General features: G+C 36.6%; 1 protein-coding gene across 5 annotated transcripts in view; it reads left to right on the top strand.

The window, feature by feature from the left end:
• The window catches only part of LOC150081850 (wings apart-like protein homolog), a 287,626-nt gene that overhangs the window by 186,003 nt on the left and 77,362 nt on the right, over window positions 1-24,261 (top strand). For all 5 annotated transcript variants that reach the window (XM_090378945.1, XM_090378944.1, XM_090378942.1 and 2 more), the window contains 2 exons: window positions 14,754-14,869; window positions 24,085-24,161. In XM_090378945.1, the coding sequence (XP_090235071.1) occupies window positions 14,754-14,869; window positions 24,085-24,161 (193 nt within the window). The remainder of the gene's footprint in view (window positions 1-14,753; window positions 14,870-24,084; window positions 24,162-24,261) is intronic.

Here is a 24,261-nt window from a genome sequence, read left to right as displayed (position 1 = left end):
TCTGCAGTAGATATTAACTCAGAACCTCCTTGGATGCTGACTTGCCTTTGTCCCTATCACATCTTATAAACAGGAATAAAAAAGAGATCTCTCCAATTGTTATACGGAAGCTCCACGCACTGCACAGTTTTGAAAATAGAAACAGTCATCAGATTTACACGGATGGATCAAAATCGAATAACTCAGTAAGTGCTGCAGTAGTTTTACCGGAATATACTATATCTGTCTCCTTGCCTTATGTTTGCAGTATTTTCAGAGCAGAATTATATGCTATTAAACTAGCACTGGATGGTATTACCGAGCACCAACTTATACCTGCTCTAATCTATACCGACTCCCCTAGTGCAGTAGCAGCTCTACAGAATTGCAAATATTCCTCAAATTCCTTGATTCAGCATCTTAAAAAACAACTCAGTGTTTTGCATAAAGCAAGAAAACAAGTGTCTATCTGTTGGATTCCCAGGAAATAATCATGCAGACCAAGCCACAAAAAATCCAGATCTTAATATACAAGATAACTTTCAGTTTGTACTATTTACAGATTATAGGGATGTATTTCGTACCTTCAAAGTTGTTTCCAAATGTATTTCCATTTGGAAACAACTTTGAAGGGACCAACCATGCAATAAACTCTGCAGAATTAAAAAAAAAAAAAAAAAAAAAAAATCTATGTTCATGGCGTTCGAGCTCACGTAAAAATAGACAGGAAGAAGTTATACTGACAAGACTGCGCATTGGGCATACCTTCCTCACTCACAAACCTTTATTTCTAAGAGAAGATTCCCCCCCCCCCCATTCTGCTCTGTCTGTCAGATACAACTTACAGTAAGGCACATTCTGATTGATTGTCCATCCTATTCAGCCATTCAAACCACTTCCTTCCAATCATTAGCAAACTTGCAAGCTCCTCTAACCCTTGGTGACTTGATATACTTGGTGACAAAGCAAACCTAAGTGAGCTCTTTATATATATATATATATTAAATTTGGAATAATAAATACACTTTGATATATCCATAAATAATTAAAATGCACATAGTTACTCTGACAGACATATATTGGCCATAGTTGCCCTTGTGTAATGAAATTTGCATAACAACAACAAGCAGCTGCAGAAAATTAGCACACAAGTAACTCAGGGCACATTTGAGGCAATAAACATACATTCAAAATTTCTCCTTGTTATAAATTGGAAATGCTTTACAACAGTTCCAGTTTGGCTGGCAATTCAGCCATTTACTTTTTAATTAAATATCGATTAACATAGTTGAAAAATTAGATTGAAAAGCATTAAAGGTTTTTTTTTTTTTTTTTTAAGAATCCTTTCACCCACCCAAACCCATGAATTTTTCTTCTCTGCCACTAAGCTCATCAGTTCATCGGACATCTGTTTTGATTTAAATTGTGAGTGTTAAGTCCTAGTCATGATGCTCTGTATATATGTATCTCTTTATGAGTGATGTGATACATATATGCATACTGATGTCATTTGTGAAAGGATAATTAATGTTCTAATTAAATGAAATGACTAAGATTAGAGAAAATGTAACCCTACGTAGTTTTATTAAGTATTCTATAAAGTTATAAACTTAGTAATTAATTGATAAAGAGATAACTATATTTATTTCTATTAATCACAGAAAATGAATTATTTAAGAAAAAGAAAATTAAATGTGTAGTGCATAAATTTATGCACTGCATAAATTAGCTGACTTATTATACTAACTAGGAGGCAGTGTTCAAGGCTTAGACCTAAATGCATATAAGGTGGCACAATAAGATTATTGGCAAAGAAGAAAAATACATGGATTGCATAAAAATTATTAGGGGATAATTTATATGCATCCTATATAAATTTTGGATCCCATATACACTGGTGTTCAAAGAAAGTGCATCACCTAGGAATTTCACATTTCTTACCCTTTTTCGCAATACTATGTTACATTATTGACTAGCATCACAAATAGAAATATAAAGGAAAGCTATTTATTAATAGTTAAGGCAAAGTTAAGTAATGTTTGACAGGTGCTCTCAAAGTATTCCAAAATGAGCATTTCAACCTTTATACAACAGTTTTGGTAAACACAACAATTACGGCTGAAATGTTATCAGAAGCCCTTAATTTGCTTGGAAAAACAAAATGAAAAGTTCATCAGCTGCAAACTAATATTTAGTTGAACTGCCTTTGGCCCCGATGACAGCAGCACACTGTCGAGGCATTGACAAGATCAATTTCTGAAGATAATCAACTGATAGTTCATGGTTCCAAACATGAATTATGGCTTCCTGAAGTTCAAGAAGAGTCTTTGGTTTCTTTATGACAACTGCAGATTTCACATGATGCTAACAGTTCTCTTTGGGTTCAGGTCTGGGCTCTTTCCTGGACAGCTAAGATTTGTAACGGACCATTCTTCCAACCATTTTTTAACCTGTAACAAATGTAAACACATTACTGTCGAACCTCTAATGTAGAAATGAAGCTAAAGTAACTACAGAAGTGCCTACTTATACTTTTCGCCCAATGACAAGGAGCAGAGTCATCCTGAAAGATGCAGTTACTTGGCAGGTTGAAATGGTCTCTAATGGTTGGCAGCAATTTGTCTTTCAATATAGCCAGGTATCCATTGGCATTTAGGGAACCTTTTATAAACTGCAGGTGACCTACTCCTGCAGTTTATAAAAGTATTGCAGGATATCTAGACAGGAATGCAGCTATATGGCAATCACCACATGGATTTGTTAAGGGGCAGTCTTTCCTGATCAATCTGATTAGATACTATGATGCAGTAACAGAACTCCATGATACAAAATGCACCCCCATATCATTTGCCTGGTAGGGAATTTCACTGTAGACACCATACAGTCTGGATGGTATTCTTCACCGCGTCTACGGCGAATTGTTTGTCTTCTATCAGAGCCATGCAGTTTGAATTTCTTTTCATCCAAGAAAATAACTGACTTCCACTGCTCTGGGGTCCATTTGACCTGCTCCTTACACCAAATTAATTGGGCCTTTTTAATTTTTTGTGTGAGAAGGGGCATCTTCTTAGGACGATGGGTTACAAGTCCATTTTTGAAGAGGCGTCTTCTGACTGTTACTGCACTTGCTACCACTCCTGTATGTTCTTCCCATTCTCTTTTCAGCCCAGGAAAGAAGCTTTATGCTTTTTTAAGGCATAAGCGCTTCAAAACGGGGTCCTGTTTTGGCTTGGAGACTTGTGTGCATCTGGTTCCTTTTTTCCTATCAGCAGAACCAGTATTCTTGAGTTTGGAAAAAATGTACTCTCTGTCGACTGATTACAAGACACACTATAAGCAGTATGATGGGAAGAACATCCTTCTTCATGCAGTGCAACAATAGCACTCTTTCTTCGTGGCATCAACTGTACGTAACTCGCCATCCTGACAAGCAAGGAATGACTGCAAGTCTTGCAGAGCTTGCTTGTTGTTGTTATTTGGTTTTTAGGAGCTTTAGTAACTAAGGCTATATTGTTCCGGGAATATGCGGTGGTCATTCCCTGACCTTTCCGCATCCTCCATATTTGTATGTGGTGACGGGCTCGATTAGACCCCAGTCTAATCAGGAAGCGTGTGCTATGCATTGCTGCTCCTTCCCACCTGGTTACGGAGGTGCCGCAGAGCTTGCTTATATAACTTAAAATAACAGCTGATGCAATATTATGTCATCAACTAAGCATGTCAATCTTATCTGATGCAATCTATAAGAAATATCGCCATATACTTACGTTATTCGTACGACAATTACAATTTAGCATTAGCATTAGTAAAGCCATACGATGCAAGAAAGCAAGCTTAGGCAGCATCAGCCAAAAAAAAAAAAAACCCCTCCCATTTCATCCCTCCATTTGTTCCAAATGCCTGTCCAGCTCAGCCTTTTATTTATTTAGGCTATTAATTTCCACAACAAAAGATGGAAGCCTGTGCCAACAATCAACTACCCGCTGGCTAAAGGCAAATTTCCGCACATTTATTCTACAACTATCTTTCCTCAATTTGAAACTGCCCCCTCAAGTTCTTAGTCTGAGCAAGACGAAGAATCCCATTCAGCAAGCTGAATCAGCATTCAGCTTGCTCAACCCATTCAAGGCCTTATACACCTCAATCAGATCACCTCACAGGTGCCTACTCTCCAGGCACTACAATTTGCAGAACGTAAGCCTTTATTGGTAAGAGCACCCCTTTGTTCCCCTCACCAATCTTGTTGCCCTTCTTTGTACTTGTTCTAGCAACTCTACATCCTTCCTAAAATGAGGCCTCCAGACCTGTACATAGTACTCTAGGTGTGGCTTGACCATTGCCTTGTATAACGGAATTATCACCTCCTTGTCCCTGCTAGCAAAATTCCTATATATCACTGACAAGACTCCATGACCTGCCCTGGCAGCCTGTCTGCACTTCTCAGTGAACTTCATATTTGGCTGCACAATTACCCCCAGGTCTTTTTCACTTTCCACTTCCCTGGGTTTAGTACCACCCAGTACATTTCTCTTCGGTTATTGCTACCCATACGCAGTACTTTGCATTTGTCAATATTAAACTCCAGTTGCCATTTCTCAGCTCATTTTCCCAACTTATCTAGATCCAGTTGGAATAGCATACTTTCATTACTATTGTTAACAACCCTGCCAACCTTATCATCTGCAAACTTGGACATTAAACCTGATATACCTTCATCAATACCATTAATAAATATACAAAACAATGGGCCCAACACCGAACCCTGGGGAACTCCACTAATAACATTTGTCCATGCGGAGTAGTGTCCATCGATTACCACTCTGTTGTCTCCCACTCAACCATCCCTTTATCCATTGTAGCAGCTTACCCTTGATGCCATACCTCTCCAATTTGTACAGCAGTTTTCCATGTGCAACAGTATCAAAAGCTTTCCTGAAATCCAAGTATATGATATGAAAATTATTTTTGGCATTCAGTTCCTTTGTGACCACATCATAGTAACCAATCAAACTGGTCAGACAAGACCTCCCTTTGACAAACCTATGCTTTGTCTTAACTATTACTGCAGTATTCTGTAGATGATCCTGCAGTGCTTCTTTAACTAGTGATTCCATTATTTTCCCTGGAACAACAAGTTAAACTAACAGGTCTGTAGTTAATTGTATCACCTTTTCAACCTCTTTGTGAATTGGTGATACATTTACACACCTCCAGTCCATGGGGACCTCCCCTGAGTCCAAGGAAGCTCCCATAATTATGGCCAAGGGCCTGCTTACTTCCTTTGCTGCCTCCTTTAATATAACTGGATAGATCCCGTCCACCCCAGGTGCCTTCCTTATGTTTAACTTCAACAATTTCTCATCCACTTTGCTCTCAGTTATTACAAAATCACTTAGCTCCCTGTTAGCATTTGATAAATTTCTGGCACTCTCCTCATGTGTGAATGTAGATGCAGAATAATCATTCAGTTTATCTACCTGAGCATGATCATCAATAGTCAACCCATCTATGTTAAGTGATCCAATCTGATTCATCCCTTTCCTTCTAGAGTTTACCTAAGTAAAGAAACCTTTGCTGTTTTTCTTTGCACCCTTTGCCAAAGATTTCTCATAATTTGCCTTCGCCTGCCTAACCTCCTTTTTTGACTTGATTACAGACTAGTTTATACCTGCCACAGGCTTCTATTTCGCCTGATACTTTATATGCATCCCATACATTCTTCTTCTCTGCCACTAGACTCATTAATTCATCTGACATCCATTTAGGCCTAAACCTTGAACAGTATTTCTTAGTTGGAATGAAAAGCCTAGTAGCCTCCAAAATTAAGTCCCCGAAAGCTTCCCATTTAAAATTCACTGTTGGTAACATCAGTTGATCCCACTGTACAGAATTTAAAAACTGTCTGAGATCTATGTAGTCACCTTTACGAAATCAAAAGCCCTTTCCTTTATCCTTGATGGTAGTTACATCTTTAAATAATTCCAACATCAATACATTGTGATCACTGTCGCCCAGTGGTTCCTTTATCTGCAGATTCTTAATGCATGAAGAATCACTACTAATAATCAGATCAAGAGTATTACTTCCTCTGGTTGCATCTCGAACATGTTTCTGTAGAAAACAGTCATCCCATAAATCCCAAAAGTCTTGCTAGTGTGTGAGTGACCAATCCACAAGTTCCAGTCAATATCTGGAAAGTTAAAATCTCCCATTGTAAGACATTCTGATTTACTGGCCCACTCTATTTCTCTGCAGAATTGCTCATTGTACTCATGAGATTCATTAGGCCTATAACACACATCTACTCTCATTTTTCCTTTCCCAGTGCTTATTTCACACCAAACAGACTCAACACTGCATTGTCCGCCAGCATCAATTGGATGCACTTCCTTAGATTTTGTGTTTCTTAACTAACAGCATAACTCCTCCTCCCTTCCTGTCCTGTCTGTACACATTGTACTCCCCAAATTCCAACTCTGCACTGCCTATATCTGTATGACACCACATCTCTGATATCCCAACAATATCTGCCTTTTGATGTCTTGACTAGCACTTCAAGCTCATCAAATTTATTAACTATACTCCTAGCATCGGTGTTCATGCACCTGTTCCTGCTCCTAGCCACCCTAACACAGCCCATGTATTTACTTGTTCCTTGATGACTCCCAGCTGTCCTTGAATTCCCCAGCACCTTGCTTTCCAGTCTGCTGCCCATTCTAATAGAAGCAGTGCAAGAATCACTTTTGCCTCTGCCTGCGGCCACTGTTAACCTTTTAGTCTGTGTATCCCCCCCCCACCCACACTAGCAGTTTTCCGACCCACCTAACACTGCCTCGATAGCATCAGCAAATATTCTTGCACCCTTTCTATTTAAGTGTATCCCATCCCTGTAGAAGCAGTCTCTCCTGTCAACAAGCACAGACCAGTCTGAAAAAAATTGTAACCCTTGAGCCTTGCACAATCTCTCCAGGGCTGAATTGATTGACAAGGCTGTCATCATATAGTCCCTCCTATCGTGTCTGGGCAGAATTGCAGACACTTTCACATTCAACCCTAACTCGCGACTTTTTTTCAACATTGACCTGTACTTGTTGAGTAAATCTGCAGATCTTTAGATCCAACCTGTATAACAATATTACCTTTTGTGCCCTGAAAAGATGATATCTGCTCTACTACGTCATCAACTTTTGCCCCTGGCAGACATACCCTGGTCCTGTTCTGCCTGTCTTTCTTACATAGTATATTCCCCATCTCCCTGACAGTAGCCACCAACAATAAGTAGTTCCTTTGGGACCAGCACATTCTGCCTTGGAGATTGCCTCTGTGTTGCCTGATGCACAGGAGTGAGCTCTGTCGTTTAGCTTTGCAGCTGATGGGCCCTCATTAATTTCTTCGAGGGCATTTACCTTACACATCAAGCTCTCATAGATGCCCATCAGAATGCTGAGTTGATGCTTAATTTCTTGACACTGCAGACACCTAGCATACACAAAGGCATCCTCCTTGGCTTGATCATGTCCTGTTTTAGAACGGTTGGGAAACATTTCATATTTCGCACATTTTTTGAGACTGTGATGCGTTGGAGAATCTCCCCTTCTTTTCTCCCCCGAGTCACACACTCTCACTAGTCTGTAATCTTTGCTTTGCAGCTCTAGTCTAGGTCAAGATTTCCATTTAAATACAATTTAATTAACAATGAAATTTAATCAGATTAATAATATTTTTGATTAATTGATAATACTATATTAAGCTAACAAATACAGTGCTTCATATTACGCAATCTAGTTTTACTTTATACCTTCGCTATCAGTTCGAGATATATATATATATTTATATATATATATATATATATATATATATATATATATATATATATATATATATATATACGTTAAGCTATTTCTTATCGACTACTATATGGCGGCTAGTTCAACAATATTGGCGCCAACACCGGGAGTCGTAACTTCCAAAAATTGCTGATTAAATTCAAAATAAGAAGCTAACGAACGCTACTAAACCTATTTAATATCTCCGTAAAACACAATATACTATGTTAAATAACGAAGAATACATTAAAAATTTAAAAATACTTATCCCTTTACAGCAGCCAAAAATCCACTGTCCGTACTGTTCTGCGATGTTAAGGGGGTGATGCACTTTCTTTGAACACTAGTGTATATGTAAATTTTGAGAACCCTACAGTAGGTATAAACTAGTCTGCAATTGTGTCACGGTGGGGGGGGGGGGGGCTATGCAAGCTAAGGCAGATTATGAGAAGTCTTTGTCAAAGAATGCAAAGAAAAGCAGCCCTCTTCTTTACATATGTAAACACTAGAAGAAAATTTATGAATAACATTAGTCAGTTAGATATGATTGGTATAACTGATGATTATCCTGCTCAGTGTCTATATTCACACATTAGGAATTTTTTAGGGAATGAGGATGCCAGAAGTATATCAAATTCTAATAGGGAGCTAATGATTTTGTGATAACTTAGAGGAAGATGGAAGTGAAGTTGCTGAGAATAAACATGAACAAAACATCTGGATCAGATGGGATCTATCCAATTATATTAAGGGTGGTGGCCAAAGAGATATGTAAACCTTTAGCCATAATAAGAGAGCATCCATCCTTGAATCCAGGGGAGGCCATTATGGACTGAAATTTGAAAATGTATCCAATCACAAAAGGGGGAATCAAAGGGTGAAATGAGTAATTACTGACCTGTAAGTCTGACTTCTTTCCTACGGAGTGACTGATTGAAGAAGTATCTAGGCAGGAATGTAGCTATATGGCAATCACCATATGGATTTGTTAATGGGCAGTCTTTCCTGATCAATCTGATTGGATACTATGTTGCAGTAACAAAGAAGCTGAATGCAAAAAATAATTTTGACATCACATACTTAGATTTCAAAAAAGCTTTTGATTCTGTTCCATGTAAAAGACTACTGTTCAAGCATTAGGGTCAAGTTACTGCACTGGATAAAGGGATGGTAGAATGAGAGAAGACAGTGATAACAGTGGCCACTGCTCTTTTTGTTATTATTATTTAAAACTTTTCCTCCCATGACAAGTACTTGTAGTGCATGGAGTGGTTGATTGTATCTTGATCCTAGATCCTATTATTGTGTTTATTGTTGGTTGAGGAATTCTCTTACTATCCTACCCGTGTTTCAGAATTGGCAGCTTTCTGGAGTTCCATGTACAAATATTCTCTGGGAGGAAGCCCTTTGTTACCAGGTTCTTATGGAGGCTCTTTGGCACCATGGGTGCTGGTTGACACAGTGATCAGGATATTCATTACTTGTTCCATATGCCACATCTTAGGTCTGTGTACCCCTCTGATCTTTTCCTTGTAGGTTTTCTAGAGCAGTATTATGCAATCGGTGTGTTGCGAACTTTGCTGAAGTTGGATACCTGTAAATAATACTATACGTATCATGATTAAAAATTGACAACTGAGAACTTTTACCTATTTTAAGAAATTAACTGTACATTATTTACTCCCAATTATAGTTTTTATATACATTTTTGACGCCATTTTTACTGAAACGCAATGTTGTACGTGTGGGACAGTAAATTATTTTTCGCGTATCCAACACTCACTTTCTCAAGTTATTTGTGTGTTTACCCTTCCAATATTTCTCTTTTTGTCGCTGCGCTGACTGAAATAAGATACTGCTCATTAAAGTTAGATACATACGCACTGTTCCTTCAAAGTGTAACGATTAGCAAAATATTCCCAGTCTTTTATTATTGGCTTGTTTTGATATTTCTCCCTGTTTGTCCCTGCTACTTCAACTTTATTACCTTGTTCCTGTGCCGATGCAACCACCTTTTATTATAAGACTATATTTTAAAGCGATAGATGTGCCCCTCATTCTGTTCAAAGAGTATTGGTCCTGCATATATCACTTTCAGTTTCCTCACGGCTGTGCTTTAAAATAGTCTGAAAGCTGTGATCACAAGCAATAACATTGTTGATTTTACTATTTTCCATTTTTTAACAATGGACAGGTTCCTCGTAAGGAGTTCCATCCATGAGTGCAAGTCTTGAAAGTGATGAGCCCGGAAAAAAAAAAAAAAAAAAAAATTAGTGTGCAGACAATATAGTGATAATTATTTGTATTTTGGCTTTTTCTGGTGTGGTGATGATAAAACATGCCCAATTCCAGAGTGTGTCGTGTGTGGAGTACAAATTCTGTAAATACCAGAGACAGTGTAAGTTTTGGTTGTTGGTCTGTGTAGTGTAGTTTAGAGTTGGACTGTGTTGGTTTGTTAGCTGCAGGGTCCTGGTGGGATCCTATGTTGCTCATCCACAGCCCTGAAGAGGCAGCCAGGCATAGCTGGAAATAATATAGTCTGTGGTGGTGATGTACTCTGGTCTATGCCAGGACATGCACGTGCACACACACACACACAAAACGAGAGTGGGGGAGACAGTGAAGGTAGGAGGGAACAGGTGAAGATAAGAAGATAAAGAAGGCGATTGATAGGAAAACTGTCCACCTGGAAATAGAAAGTTAGAGGAGATGGGGAGACATCCCTATGGAAGGAGTCAATCCTCCATATGAGGGGAACTGTTGAGAGCAGTAGAAGTTTTGTAGTGGTAGAGTCCAACAGGTAAAATCTTCTGATGGGAAGAAGGGGTATAGGATTGGTTGGAGGTTAAATTCATAAGACAAAAGCACCCTATGTGTGTTGAGGTGGGGGGTAGATTTGGATGCACAGAGGTTCTCTGTATGAGATCCCACACTGGCCAGACCAGCTGCTGGTCTGGCCAGTGTGTGAACTGCTGCTGTGCCAGCAGTTCCTATATTATGCCTCAAGGAGAGAAGAAGCATGATATCAGCATAGTGGGTGGGGGGGTTCTAAGAGGTTGCCCCCACTGCAGTATAATTTGGGTGGGGGGGACTGCCAGAACATATGCACTTATATTCAATAGTAGGACATAGGATAACTCTGTCACACACATTTGTCATCTTGCATTCATCATCATTCAGTCAGACAGGATGCAGGTGCCAAACACCTAAACATGGAAACTATCCGACAATAAAATTTATATATATATATGTACGCTATTCACAAACATTCACTTAGTCACCGCATAGTTTACACAGGTGACCTGGCATTCACTCACAAATATGGTTTATTCACAAAGATGTTCAGCCTGTGAGGAAAGTGAACTAAAACAGCAGCCTGGCAGCCAGTCTGCATTGCTCAGAAAACTTCATAATTACAGACCTCATAGCTTCACTTCTGTTCTGAGAAAAATATTGGAGTATTGTTAAAGAAGTAATGCAGAATCATCTAGAAGGGAATGCACTTATACTGCAGTCGCAGCGTGGATTTGTTCAGGGAGTCTTGTCTGACCAATCTGATTGAATATTATAATGCAGTAAAAAAGGAACTCGATGCAAATAATTATTTTGATATCATATACTTGGATTACAGGAAAGTGTTTGATGCTGTTGCACATTAAAGACTGCCATACAAATTGAAGCATTGTGGCATTAAGGGCAGGTTACTACTCTGGATAAAGGAATGGTTGAGTGGTAGAAGACAGAGAGTGGTTATTAATGTACACTTCAGGGATTACCTATTAGTGGAATCCTCCAGGGTCCAGTGTTGGGGCTATCATTGTTTTCTATATTTAGATGCAGATGATACAAAGGTTGGAAGGGTAAGCTTCTGCAACAGGTTCTGAACAAATTAGTCTGATGGGCTGAAAAATGGCAGTTGGAGTATAACATTCATAAATTCAAGTTGAAGTATAACATTCATTAATGTACGAACTGTACTACACTCGGGGCAGTGGAATGAAAAAACCCGAGGGTAATTGTGCAGTCAGATATGAAACCTCTGAGCAATGCAGACAGGCTGCCAGGACAGTTTATGGAGGTTTGTTTGTTATACAGGAACTTTGCCAGCAGGGACAAGGAAGTGATTATTCTGTTGTATAAAGCAGTGGTTAGACCACATCTTAAATACTTCGTATAGGTATGAAGGATGTAGATCTGCTGTAAAGGGTGCAGAGAAGGGCAATGAGATTGGTAAAGGAAATGAAAAGGTGGTCTTACCAAGGCAGACTTCAGCTCTGAAAATTGCAGCTTAGACTACCTGCAAGGTGATCTGATAGAGGTTTTTATGGCTTTGAATGGATGAAACAAGCTCAGTGCTGATGGCATTCTTCCTCTTTCGGTTGCAAGACAGATGTGGGAATGTTTGTCTTTAGCCAGAGGGTATTTGAATGTTGGAGAAAACTTCCATACGTTGTTGTGTAAAGAATAGTTTGAATAAAAAATTAAAGTAAGAACTAGGCAAGTTCTAGAAAAATTAGACAAATGGGCTAAGAAATGGCAATGGAAGCTTAACACTAACAAATGCAAGGTACTGCATAAGTTTAGCAGTAATTGCAGATTAATATATGAACTAAATGGTACTACACTCAGGGTAATGGAAAATTAAAAGGAGCTGGAGATAATTGTGTTGTCAAATATGGAATTCTCTGAGCATAGGAATTTTGCTAGTAGAGATAAGGAAGTGATCACTATCCCATTGTACAAGGAAATTGTTAGGCCGCATCTTGAGTACTGCATATTCTGGAGGCCTTATTTTAGGAATGGTGTATATTTGCTGGAACACATGCGGAGAAAGGCACTGAAATCGAGGGGAACAAAAGGTGCCCTTAGCAAGAACGGTGTCAGTTTTGCAAATTGCAGCATCTGGAGGCTGTGCTACTGCAAGGTGTTCTGATTGAGGTGTTTAAGTGTTTGAATGGATTGAGCAAGCTCAATGCTGATGGAATTCTTCCTCCTGCTGACACTATACATGTTATGTATAGGGGAGGGGCATAAATTCAAATTGGGGAAGGATGGTTGCAGGATAGATATACAGAAGTTACCTTTCAGTGTGGTGGTTAGTTGCTGGATCAAACTTCCATCTTGTTATGGAAGTGGATAGTTTTAATAAATTCAAGACAGAACTAGAGAAACTATTGGCGGGAACAGAGGTAATGTGAGAAGGGGTTTTTTTTTTTTTTTTGGCTGATGGTGTATAAGCTTGCTTTCTTGCATCATTTGCCCCTAATAATAAAAACTTCCAACTCTTGGAGTTTGGCAATTAATGAATTTTTCATTATTTTTAAAACTATTGAGCTGAGTGCAGTTGGAAGGAAAGGATTTGGCACTCTGCTCAGGAATTGGCCGTATATATGCAAATTTCCATACAAAAAGATGAATGTTAATGGAAGAAGGAAGTGAAAAAGGTAACAGTTGGGAGCTATGGAGCACAAGTTTTAAGAACAAGTGGAGAAATTTTCAATTAAGAGCCGAAGACTTGGTACTTAGGTGGTATTCATCACTGACAGAAATGTTTCCTTATCTGTTCACTATGCAGAAGAGAACTAATAAAATGTACCCGATTTAAACTTTCTGTAATGAGTGTTTCTAGGTGAATATGAATCTTTACTGAACCTAACCATTTTATTTGGTGTTTGTTGTCCACCTTTTGTTTGAAAAAATGTTGGACAGTTTCACTATCAGCACAGGAAAATAATAATAATATCTGTTCCCATTGTGAAAATTTTGCAGTTGGTAGCAGAGTTTTTCTCTAGTTGTCCTGAAGAAATGTTGTATCAGTATATACGTGTAAATGTATTCAGGATCGGTGGTGCCTCCGTAGCCAGGTGGGCAGGAGCAGCAGTGTGTAGTACACACTTCTTGATTAGACTAGGGTTTGACCCCGTGACCACCAAATACGGAGGATGCGGAAAGGTCAGGGAATGACCACCGCATATTCCCGGAGCAATATGGCCTTAGTTGCTAATGCTCCTAAAAACCAAATAACAATAACAGGATGGGTCTTTCAGAACAATCCTGAATACATTTGCAGAAACACGAAAGCATGTTTCTTCTTTGCCACAAGGTATGTTCAACATGACCAGTTAGAGGAGCATGGCATGGACACGCCTTCCGTGCTATGACTGTGACATACTTCTAAATCCTTAAATTACTTACCTCTAATAATCTCAAAACAAAAAAACAAAAAAAAACAAATAAACTTGAAGCTGATAATGATAAAATGATGAGTTCGGAACATATTAAACACAACGAAAGGCAACAAATGTATGAGCTTGCATGCGCAACGTGCAAGCAGTGCAGTGGAATCCTAATGATTAGTTCTTTCTTTAAAGGTAGGCAATTTTGCAATTGGTAGCAGAGTCTTATTATTATTTTTTTTCCCCCCCAGAACAAAGGACACAATTGTGTGTACATGCAAATTGTTAATCAGTTAAATAGTTGCAAATTGTTAATCAGAAAAAAATGCCTTATCAACTTAGACAACTGTTTGTTTAGCAGTTAACATCTTTCTGTGGCTCTATCAATGAAGTGAATAGTTGAACTATTCTCGTTTGTACTATAAAACTGGCCCGTTCTGTAAAATAAAACTATTCGGAATTTTTAAATTTTAACAACTTTCTGCACACCTAGGAAGAAATATCTTCAATTTGAGACCACTTCCAGCCCTATCCATTAAACTTATCATTCAGACTGACTGTCAAATGGCTTCCATATTAAATATATAGATAATGATAATAAAGCATCAAAAATTAGCCTTCTCTTTCAAAATACGTATAAAGAGTGAATCAATTTTAAAACTACCAATGACTCATTTTTGTAGATTTGATATTTTTCCTGCTATCTACATAATTATTTTATAGATTTTGTTTTCTATTGATATTGTAAGTTTTCATTCATAATTCATTATAGTGAGTACATGTGTATATGAACTGGGAGCAGACAGTCGAACAGTCATGGTTCATCCATCTGAAGCCGAATTAGACAAAGTTCGTAAAATTGATCGCTGCTTAAGAGTTTTAGAAAATGTGAGTGAAACAAATTTTCGTTGTGATGTGAAATATTTCTTTTTAAATTTATAGAAAATATTTGATTTATCTGTTATTTGTGTATATTCCTTTTAATTACTGTTATATTTTGAATACAAATAATTTGGCTTTCAGTGGTATGCTTCAGAAGTAATAGGAATGAAATTTAGCATCTTTCTTTAAAAAAAAAAAAAAAAAAAAAAACTTTTTTTTTTTTTTAAATATTACCAAGTGGCCACTAGCCAGAAACTGGCAACTCCACTATATACATATATTTTATACAGATTCATATGATATACAGATAATATACAGAACTATAAATTGCGGCACATGGCACAATAAGCCATGTGACATGAATAAGACCAAACATGGTGCAAGGAGCCACTGATCTTACGAAGTCAAGATGATGACAAATAACAATATGGTCACAACTACATAAATTGTCCAATAAGATTAGTCTGTTTACAAAGGACACAATGATCATTAACTACTAGGTTACACTTTATTTCAGCACCTTTAACTGTTATACAGAATTCCTGTCAATAGTCTATAAGCCTTTTACTGTTCTTTTTTCAAGCAGCACCAATCTTTTCTGGAATAATTTCTTGGAAAATTTTGAAAAGCCTGAAAATCTTCCTCAGTCTTAATTAATTGAGTCTCATCGTCCTCAGTCAGGTGAGCAAGATTCATTTCTGAGATCCAAGTACTCATGACAATAATATAAAATATGTCTCCAGGCCATGCAGTGACACTGTGACCTTTCCAAAACACCCAGCTGATTCAGTTTTGCTAAAATTGAGCAATGACCGGTTAATAAGACAGTTTGTAGATTAGGCACAAACCATTTTTCTAGCGGAACATCAACAACAGAGAGAAAGAATCTATGAGTTATTTTGTCTTTATATGGGTTAGCCTATCTATGATTCTAAAGAGTCATTACGATATCTAAGATTCGCTTGGCCTCATTCTTAGGATCATTAGCCAAATCCAACTCAAGATCACGAATAATAAAAGGAGTTCCATACCAAATGTTGAAAGTCATTACTCTGTAAATCAGAAAGAGGCCACTTGGCATTTTCCTTGTGACAATCTATAGTGCATCGGTGGAGACAGTTCTACAAACTAGAGCCATCTTCAGGAGAATCATCCTCTGAATGGAACAGTTTTCTTATATATTTTTTTAAAATTACCACAGTCTATTCAGGCTGAGATACCATAAGAATCAATAGGATGGAAAACAGAGTCATAAAGAAGAGATAGTGCCCTACCTCTAATACCCCAATCCTTCCTAGTAATTCTTGCTATCATGTTAACAAATTTCGCAACCTTTACAGATAGAAAATTGATATGGGTGTCAAATCTAAGACCTCTGTCAATGAAAACTCCAAGATATTTAATATTCTTAATGGACTTCAAACTTTCACAACCAATCAGCACATGAGGTTCTCTACGAACAGATAGGTTCCCCTTGAGCGATAATATTTTTGTTTTTGACCTGGATATTGTTAATTTATGGAAGTCACACCAAATGTTTAGATCTTTTATTATTTCATTAGATTGTTGTTCAATTTGTAATGTAGAGCCTTCAACTAATATTACCAGGTCATCCACATATGCAATCACACGAACATGACTATATTCCTTCCGTAACCAATCCTCTAATACCAATTTTCACATTATTGGCTGAAAAACAGATCCTTGCAGACATCCTTGAATAGTAGACAGATCTAGTTACCGAATTCCAACTAGACTTAATTGTAAAAGATCTTTTCTTAAAATAATCTATAAAGCTGATGGCAGCATTTTGTGAGGTGAAGCACCAATAACACACTGTCCCAAGAGATATCAAAAGCCTCTTCAAAATCAACAAAAATGCCAAGAACATATTTTGCATTTGAATCTCTAACCAATTTAACCAAAGTTTTTAAAGCATCCTCTATACTATACGTATTTTTTATTTGAGAATCCCAAATTTTCTTGCCTATATTTCTTACTTTGGAAGTGCTTACGCCACCTGTTGACCTCCTTCCAGAGATCAGTAAGATCAGAGGACCACCATTGCACCAGAACACGTTTACTTTGCTTTAATTTCATTGACTCTCTCTCGAGGCATCAAATAAATTCTGTTGTAATAGTTGAACCAAATCAAATGCATTAATCCTATCCAACTCAGCTAACGACATTTCACCAAAAATTGTCCTAACAAATCTGTCAAACTTACCCAAGTCAGCATTCTTAATCGCAAATCTTCGAAGTTGTAACAAATGAGGCTCAATAAATATACTTCTAGTACAGTCTAAGTTGAAAGTAATCACTCTGTGCTGTGCTGTGATCGCTGTTAATCCAATCTGGTTTTACTTGCCAATTAGATATGAAATTGAGGGCTGTACTATTGGCTAATGTTACATTTATGTTAGACTCATCATTAATAGTCCAAAATGTCGGTTCATTACCAGGCTTATTAATGATCTCAAGTTTAGATTATGATATCAGCTTTTCCAATAACCTGCCTGTGGCATCTGTAAATCTAGAATGCCATAAAAGATTTTTAGTATTGGAATCCAGACAGATAATCACCTTTATGCCTTTCAATCTGAATAACGCCTCTTCAAAATAGTTAAGAGAGCAATGAAGGTCCGCATCAGGCTGACTACATAGATATAATGAAAAATTGTCCCCAACTAGTTTCAATACCAACACACACTGCATGCAATGTACATAAGGAATCAATTCTGGTCACAACCAGATCAGAGCTGAAAATTAGTATAGCAACCCTTAGTTTGTCACACTTATTTGAGACAATTCTAATAGAGTTGGGATATCCAGTTAGCTGACCTCTATAAACATAAGGTTCCTGAACATAAACAATGTCACTCCTTTCGTGTTCACAAACTAATCTTAGTTCATCTGCTACAGATATTGCATGCTGCACATTAATTTGGAGCACCTTGAGTTCATCATACATATTATTTCTATGGGTAAGAGTGCTAGTGCTCATTACCGTAAAGTGCAGAATATGTTCTTTCCTTAGTAACTTTCAGTGCAGATATGTATTCAGGATACACACTCTCATTATAACACTCCCACTTATAGAGCTCTCCACTTTTAATGCTCTTTACTTCTGATCCATGGACCAGTCTTTGAAGTGTCATCCATTTTTTTAATGTCTATAGAGCTTTCATTTAAAATGCCCTTCTGCTTATATTTTTTAAGGTCCCAAAAAAACAATGAACCTGAAAAGAATGACAGTTTGTTTACTTTATAGAAATTGAGCGCCTCTGTAGCCAGGTGGGCAGGAGCAGCAGTGCTTAGCACACGCTTCTTGATTAAACCGGGGTTCGAGCCCGTGCCCACCAAATAATGCTCCTAATGCTCCTAAAAACCAAACAAATAAACAATTATAGAAATTGTTTCTGGCACAGGTGATATTTATTTTTTTTTTATTTAGTTTGAAGCTTTGAAGTTAAAAAGGCCACTCTTTATAGCTAGTTCTAGCCATTGATCATTCCATTCATGCACTTTCCCCAGCTTTCCTCTCTGTGTGTGTGTGTGTGTGTGTTGAACAAAGTATCAATATATTTAATTAATGAAGTAGCTTTATTATGTATTATGTCATTACTATATTTAGTATGTTTATGATAGTCAAGATATGCTTAGTTTAATAATCTTTTAAAATTTTTTTATTCTTTTTTAACTGTATGCAAAAAATTCAAGCATAGCCATTAAAATAAAAAATTAATTTTCTGTTTATACTCAGGGATAGTTACATAGGGTCAGAAGAGTTTACAAGATAAGGAGAGAAAATACAAAAACATCACCATATTTAATAGTTGTAGGTCAGAACCATTGTCAACTCAAACACATGTACTACTGTGCCCTTTTATATGACCACACAGCTCTGTTAGCCTCAGAGAGAGAGAGAGAGAGAGAGAGAGAGAGAGAGAGCAAGCAAGCATAGGGTAGCAATCTTTTGATATAAAATTATCAGGTTTTAATTAGATTCAATGCTTCTTAAAAACTGCAAAAAATAAGAAATAATAAAACTGAAAAATCAATTTTATTAATCAAAATAATTTATATTAAAAATAGTCCACAAAAAAGTGTCCCACCAGTAATGCTTTTTATATTAGGCATTATTGGAGTTTGCTGTAGATATGTAAAATTTTAATAAATATTTTCTGCAAGTGCTTTTAGCAATAAAGGGTTTGGATCAAAAAAGAAAAGAGAAATAAAAAATAATAATAATAAAAATAAATAATAAAGAAAAATTATGTATGTTTCTTATTCAGTAATCTGTTTTCTTATTTTATTTTTAAATAAACTATTCCCAGTGACTCAATAGCCATTGCTCTCCAGCTTTATTAGGAATCACCCCTGGGAAGTTATGGTAAATTAAGAATTCATGTGACGGATGGAACAGAAATGGACAAGAAAAGAACCTAGATCCCTCCAAAAGAAAATCTAGGTTACGAAGCAATCTGGGTCTATATTTCCTCTTTAATTTATAAATTAACTATTCCCAGTGACCCACTATTCATATATGTTGTCTTCCAGCATGCATTGTGACACCTCACTCCCCTGGGAAGTAATAGTAAATTAAATCACATTACAGATATCTATAACAGAATGGGACAAGAAAATGGCCTAGAACCCTTAAAAAAAAGATTGCTGCAACATTTTAATCATGGCTTTTTGCCTAATAGAGGAAAGACTGGACCACCCAAAATCAACTGTTAAAAACACTTTATGAAAATGGAATACAGTAGGTGATGTTGACCATTCATTCCAAGCAAGGTAGACCACCATTAGTGGCTCCAAAGCACATTAACAGTTGAAATGGATGGTGAGAGGAAATCAAGTCAGCTCATTAAGGCACCCTTAATGAGCTGACTCAACAGACAATTGACAAACCTGGGATAAGTGTAGAACCAACAACCATCAGAAAAATATTTGATAAAATGGATTACTGTGGTTGCACAGCTGGTCATAAGCCAAAGCTCTTTCCCAGCAGTACATATTGCCAACTATCCTGGTCTAGAATCGGGGGACATTACATCAATCACAAAACATGATTGATGTAATGTAATGAAATTGAGTGATGAATCATGTTACATGGCCCAGGTATCAAATGGATGTGCCTAGCTGCTGTATGTACTCCAAAGAATGATTTCACCCAGACTGTATTGCATCAGTAATGAAGTTTAGTGCTGGTTGTGGTGTGATGTTATTTTTAAATTAGTCTATTGTGACGTTCTGAGGACCAGGTCATCGGTCCTCAGAATTTCACAATAGACATCTGTATTCATGGTTTCATCAGTCACAACTCTGCATTATGGCAGTCCTTTGGAAGGGATATTTGTGCCAGCAGGACAATGCCTTTTTTTTTTTTTTTTTTTTTTTTAAATAATGTGGCAAACCTATCATATTCAGCATACTGGCTTGAATCCAGTTTGAACACCTTAAGGATATTTTGGACCAACCATGGTATTACAGGAGTGTGGAGTAAGATTCCAGTTTCTGCATACAAAAAATTTAATGTAACTTGCAGCTATCTGTTTATGTAATGTGTTGGATCTAAATCTTCAACTAAGAGTAATGGAGTGCTATATCTGGCCCACACTACTCTATGGTTTTGAGACTTGAACATTAAAGAAAGCAACAATTAAGAAATTGGAGGCAAGGCATTCAAGCTGTACATGTATAGAAGAATATTAAGTATTCCATGGATAGCTAAAGTTACAAATGTGGAAGTGTTGAGATCAGTCAGCAGAGAAAGGATATTGCTGGTCTCTAATCAAGAAACAAAAAACTTGATTAGCCAAGAAGAAGAATATTATGGCTGGATAATTTGAAGGAATGGACAGGCAAAACTGGGGAACAATTATTTCATGATGTTTACAACAGGTGCTGATCGCCAACCCCAGATGGGATGGCAACCTATGATGATGAGATTAAAGTTGTAATCAAGCAGTGGCAGTCCAGTTTGCACAGTGTCTGAGAGGAAGTAGTTCTTGCTTGGCTCCACATTGGTCACAGGTATCTGACACACCTTTCTGCTGAGGGCAGATGACCCACCTATATGTGAGAATTGTAAAACTATTTTAACCATTATTCATATTTTAATGGAATTCTTGTTTTTACCAATTCACAATGTTTATGTTTTACAGATTTTATTAATAGGACAACCATTTATACTCGGACAGATTTTAGATAACACAGAGAGAGAGAGAGAGAGAGAGAGAGAGAGAGAGTGAGAATATCTGATGTTTTTAACTTTTGACATTAAAAATGTTTTTACTAGCGTTATTCCCAAAATTTTGTAACGAAAAGCCGTCATGCGAAAAGCTTTATGGAAGTGATGTCATCTTCAGCTTCTGGCAGAAGTGAATTATTGTAACTTGTATTGTTGGAATCATACTTGTATGATGGCAACAATAATTTATCTTCTACTGGACCAAATTTAATGAAATTTTGTATGGAGCTTCATCTTAGCTCTATACTAGAGGAAAAACTTTCAAACCTCTGAAAATTGCAGTAGTTTTTCCAGGATAGTGGAAAATATGAACATGTGATCAAGGAAATTTTCTCACGTAATAAATGGGATAATGTGGACGTACAGAATATCGTTGGAAAGCTAAGGAATTTAGAAACAGAAATATTAAGGTGTATCTTAAATACAAAAAACTTTCGGAAACTGGAAAATGCATTAATTTGAAAACTCATCTGGTTTCAAGTCACTTGGTGTTTTCAGATTGAATGTAATTTTTTTCTTTACAATTAAACTCTGAGGCTGGAAAAGAGTTCTGCACAATTATGAAAACATTCTTCAACTTGGACATGTCATAAGATCTTTCGATAAATACTACACGTAATGGAGCAACTACAAATGGTGTATTTAGTTGTGAACTAAAATCACTTCAATGTAAAAATTATATATCCTACTTTAGTCATCACAGACCAATACTTTCAGTAACCGATATGTAATTATTATTAATAAAATAAAAACATTGTTATATTATTATCCATGAATTTTATTAATATCTGAAAATTAAACCATTTTTAACACCTGCCTATGACTCTTAAATGTAAAACACGTTAAATATGCTAGCGGCAGCTTAAATGTAAAACACGTTAAATATGCTAGCGGCAGGACACATTATGTACCTGGTACAGAATTTTTTATTTTTTTTTACAGTTCTTTAATACTCATGTATTTGCATTTATCCTTTTATATTTTTCATATATATTTATTGCTTTTGATATGGTAACCTGTTTCGGGATTACCAAATATTTTTTGATGGTTTTAGCTGCCAATGCACCACTAAACACCAAATAGCCAACCAACCATCAGGAAACAAGCAAATCCATTGTTCTTACTTTTAGAGCAACTAAGAGTAAGAACAAATGCATATATTGCCTGTACACGAATGCTAGGAGCAGTAAATAAATTTGATGAAGTACTGATTAAGTCATCAAATGCACACATTGTAGTGATATTGAAGATGTGGTGTCATTCAGATCTGAGGAGTGCAGAATTTGAATAAGGGAAGAGTATACAATGTGTACAGAAAGGATAGGAGGAGGGGGGTTCTGTTCTTAGTTAAGAAGCATATTAAATCTGAATACATCCAGTTTGATTTGGGTGGATAGTGCAATGTAAAATCAGTTCGGAATGAGAGTAGGAGTGTGTTATAGGCCTAATAACTGTGGCAAGTACCACTAAAAAGAGAAATAGTGGGCCAGTAAATCAGAATGTCTTATAATGGGAAATTTCACATTCCAGATATTGACTGCTGGAACTTGAGTTGGTCACTGGCAAAACTTGGATTTATTGGATGATTGTTTTCTATAGCATTGGATGATTGTGACATGAATAATTAAAGACTTTAAAGTCACTTGTTATAGAAGTAATGCAGAAGTTATTAAGGGGTGATATTGTCTGACCAATCTGATTGGGGATATGTGATGCAGTTACAAAGGAACTGGATGCAAAAAATAATTTTGACATCACTTAAGAGGGGGACTTGTAGCATCTTTTTTAATTGAAGGCGTGTGAATGAGAAAAGATAGACAAAATCAGTCACCGTGTAGTCATCCAGTATTTGAGGAAAAATGGACTAATGCCAAAGGCAATCCTTGATATGTTTACAACATTGAGTGAGGATGTCCCCTTCCTATTCAATGATAGAAGTGGAAGGAAAATTTAAACAAGGAAGGGAGAGCCTGGAAGATGACCCGTGTTGTGGAAGACCAGCAGTCCAACACTCCAGAAGTTGACTGTGTGCATGATGTGATGACAAAAGATTGACAAGCGACAGTTCAGTACATTGCCAGTGTCTTGAGAATCACATATGAACTTGTATACCACATAATAACAGAGGTTCTCACTATGAAAAAGTTGTCAGCACAATGTCCAAAATTGTTGACAGGAGATTGAAAATGCACAAGAGTCGCCAAGTCAAGTGAACATTTACATCATTTTCAAGCAGATCCAGCAAATTTCTTTGCAAGGTTTATTGATCATGGATGAGATTTATTTATTTATTGTAACAGGCATTTCCTGCCAAATTATGACATCTTGTCATATATTACAATACCATACTTACAGTATTCCAGATACAATTTACTCTATTGTGCAGAAAATGAGGTACAGCCATTTAAAAGTATGCAACAATATCTGAAGTCCATCCAACTCATTCTCACAAAATAGGAACAAATATCTTACCATGTGATAATAAACTATATTATTAATTTCACATGGTATAAGAGCAGTATTAAATATAGTAATAATCCTAATGGAAAATAGCCATGTAACGTCCTTACCTAACTACATAATTTTCTCATTTTGCACTTATTGTTATTGTGTTATTTTGTTTTTGATGTGCTTCTATCAAAGTTTGTATATACATACACACAGCGTCACTCACATTAATTATATTTTACTGATAGAGCTGATTGCTATGATATCGGTAAATTTATGGGTAGTTGCAAGAAAAAAAAATATAAAAGTTTTTTTTTTTTTTTGATATGTTGATCTGTTATAATTAAAGTTTTCTTTAATTTGATTATTTTTCTTCTAGAAAGTATTTTATCAGAATACTAGTTCTTTTAAATTATATATGATATTCTAATGCATTCAATTTTTGTTAATTTCATCTCTTTGTGTGTGAGCTTTAGTTAACTAATTCAAAATATTTAAATATTTTTCATTAAAGGTGACATACATGAACCATGAAAACAAAACATATCTTCTACAATTCAAAGACTCATTAATCGTAACATCTTGTGTCAGGTAAGTATTTTGGAATTTCATTCCAAAAAATTTATACAGATTATTCTCAGTACTCTCATGACTTTCATTAAGCTTGCTAAGATTGTTAGGAATCAAGACT

Source organism: Mastigoproctus giganteus, chromosome 8, assembly GCF_048544385.1.
Source record: "Mastigoproctus giganteus isolate SK-2022 chromosome 8, ASM4854438v1, whole genome shotgun sequence".
Lineage (NCBI taxonomy): Eukaryota > Metazoa > Arthropoda > Arachnida > Uropygi > Thelyphonidae > Mastigoproctus > Mastigoproctus giganteus.
Note: the sequence above shows the minus strand (reverse complement) of the source record. Positions and strands in the feature narration are given on the sequence as shown.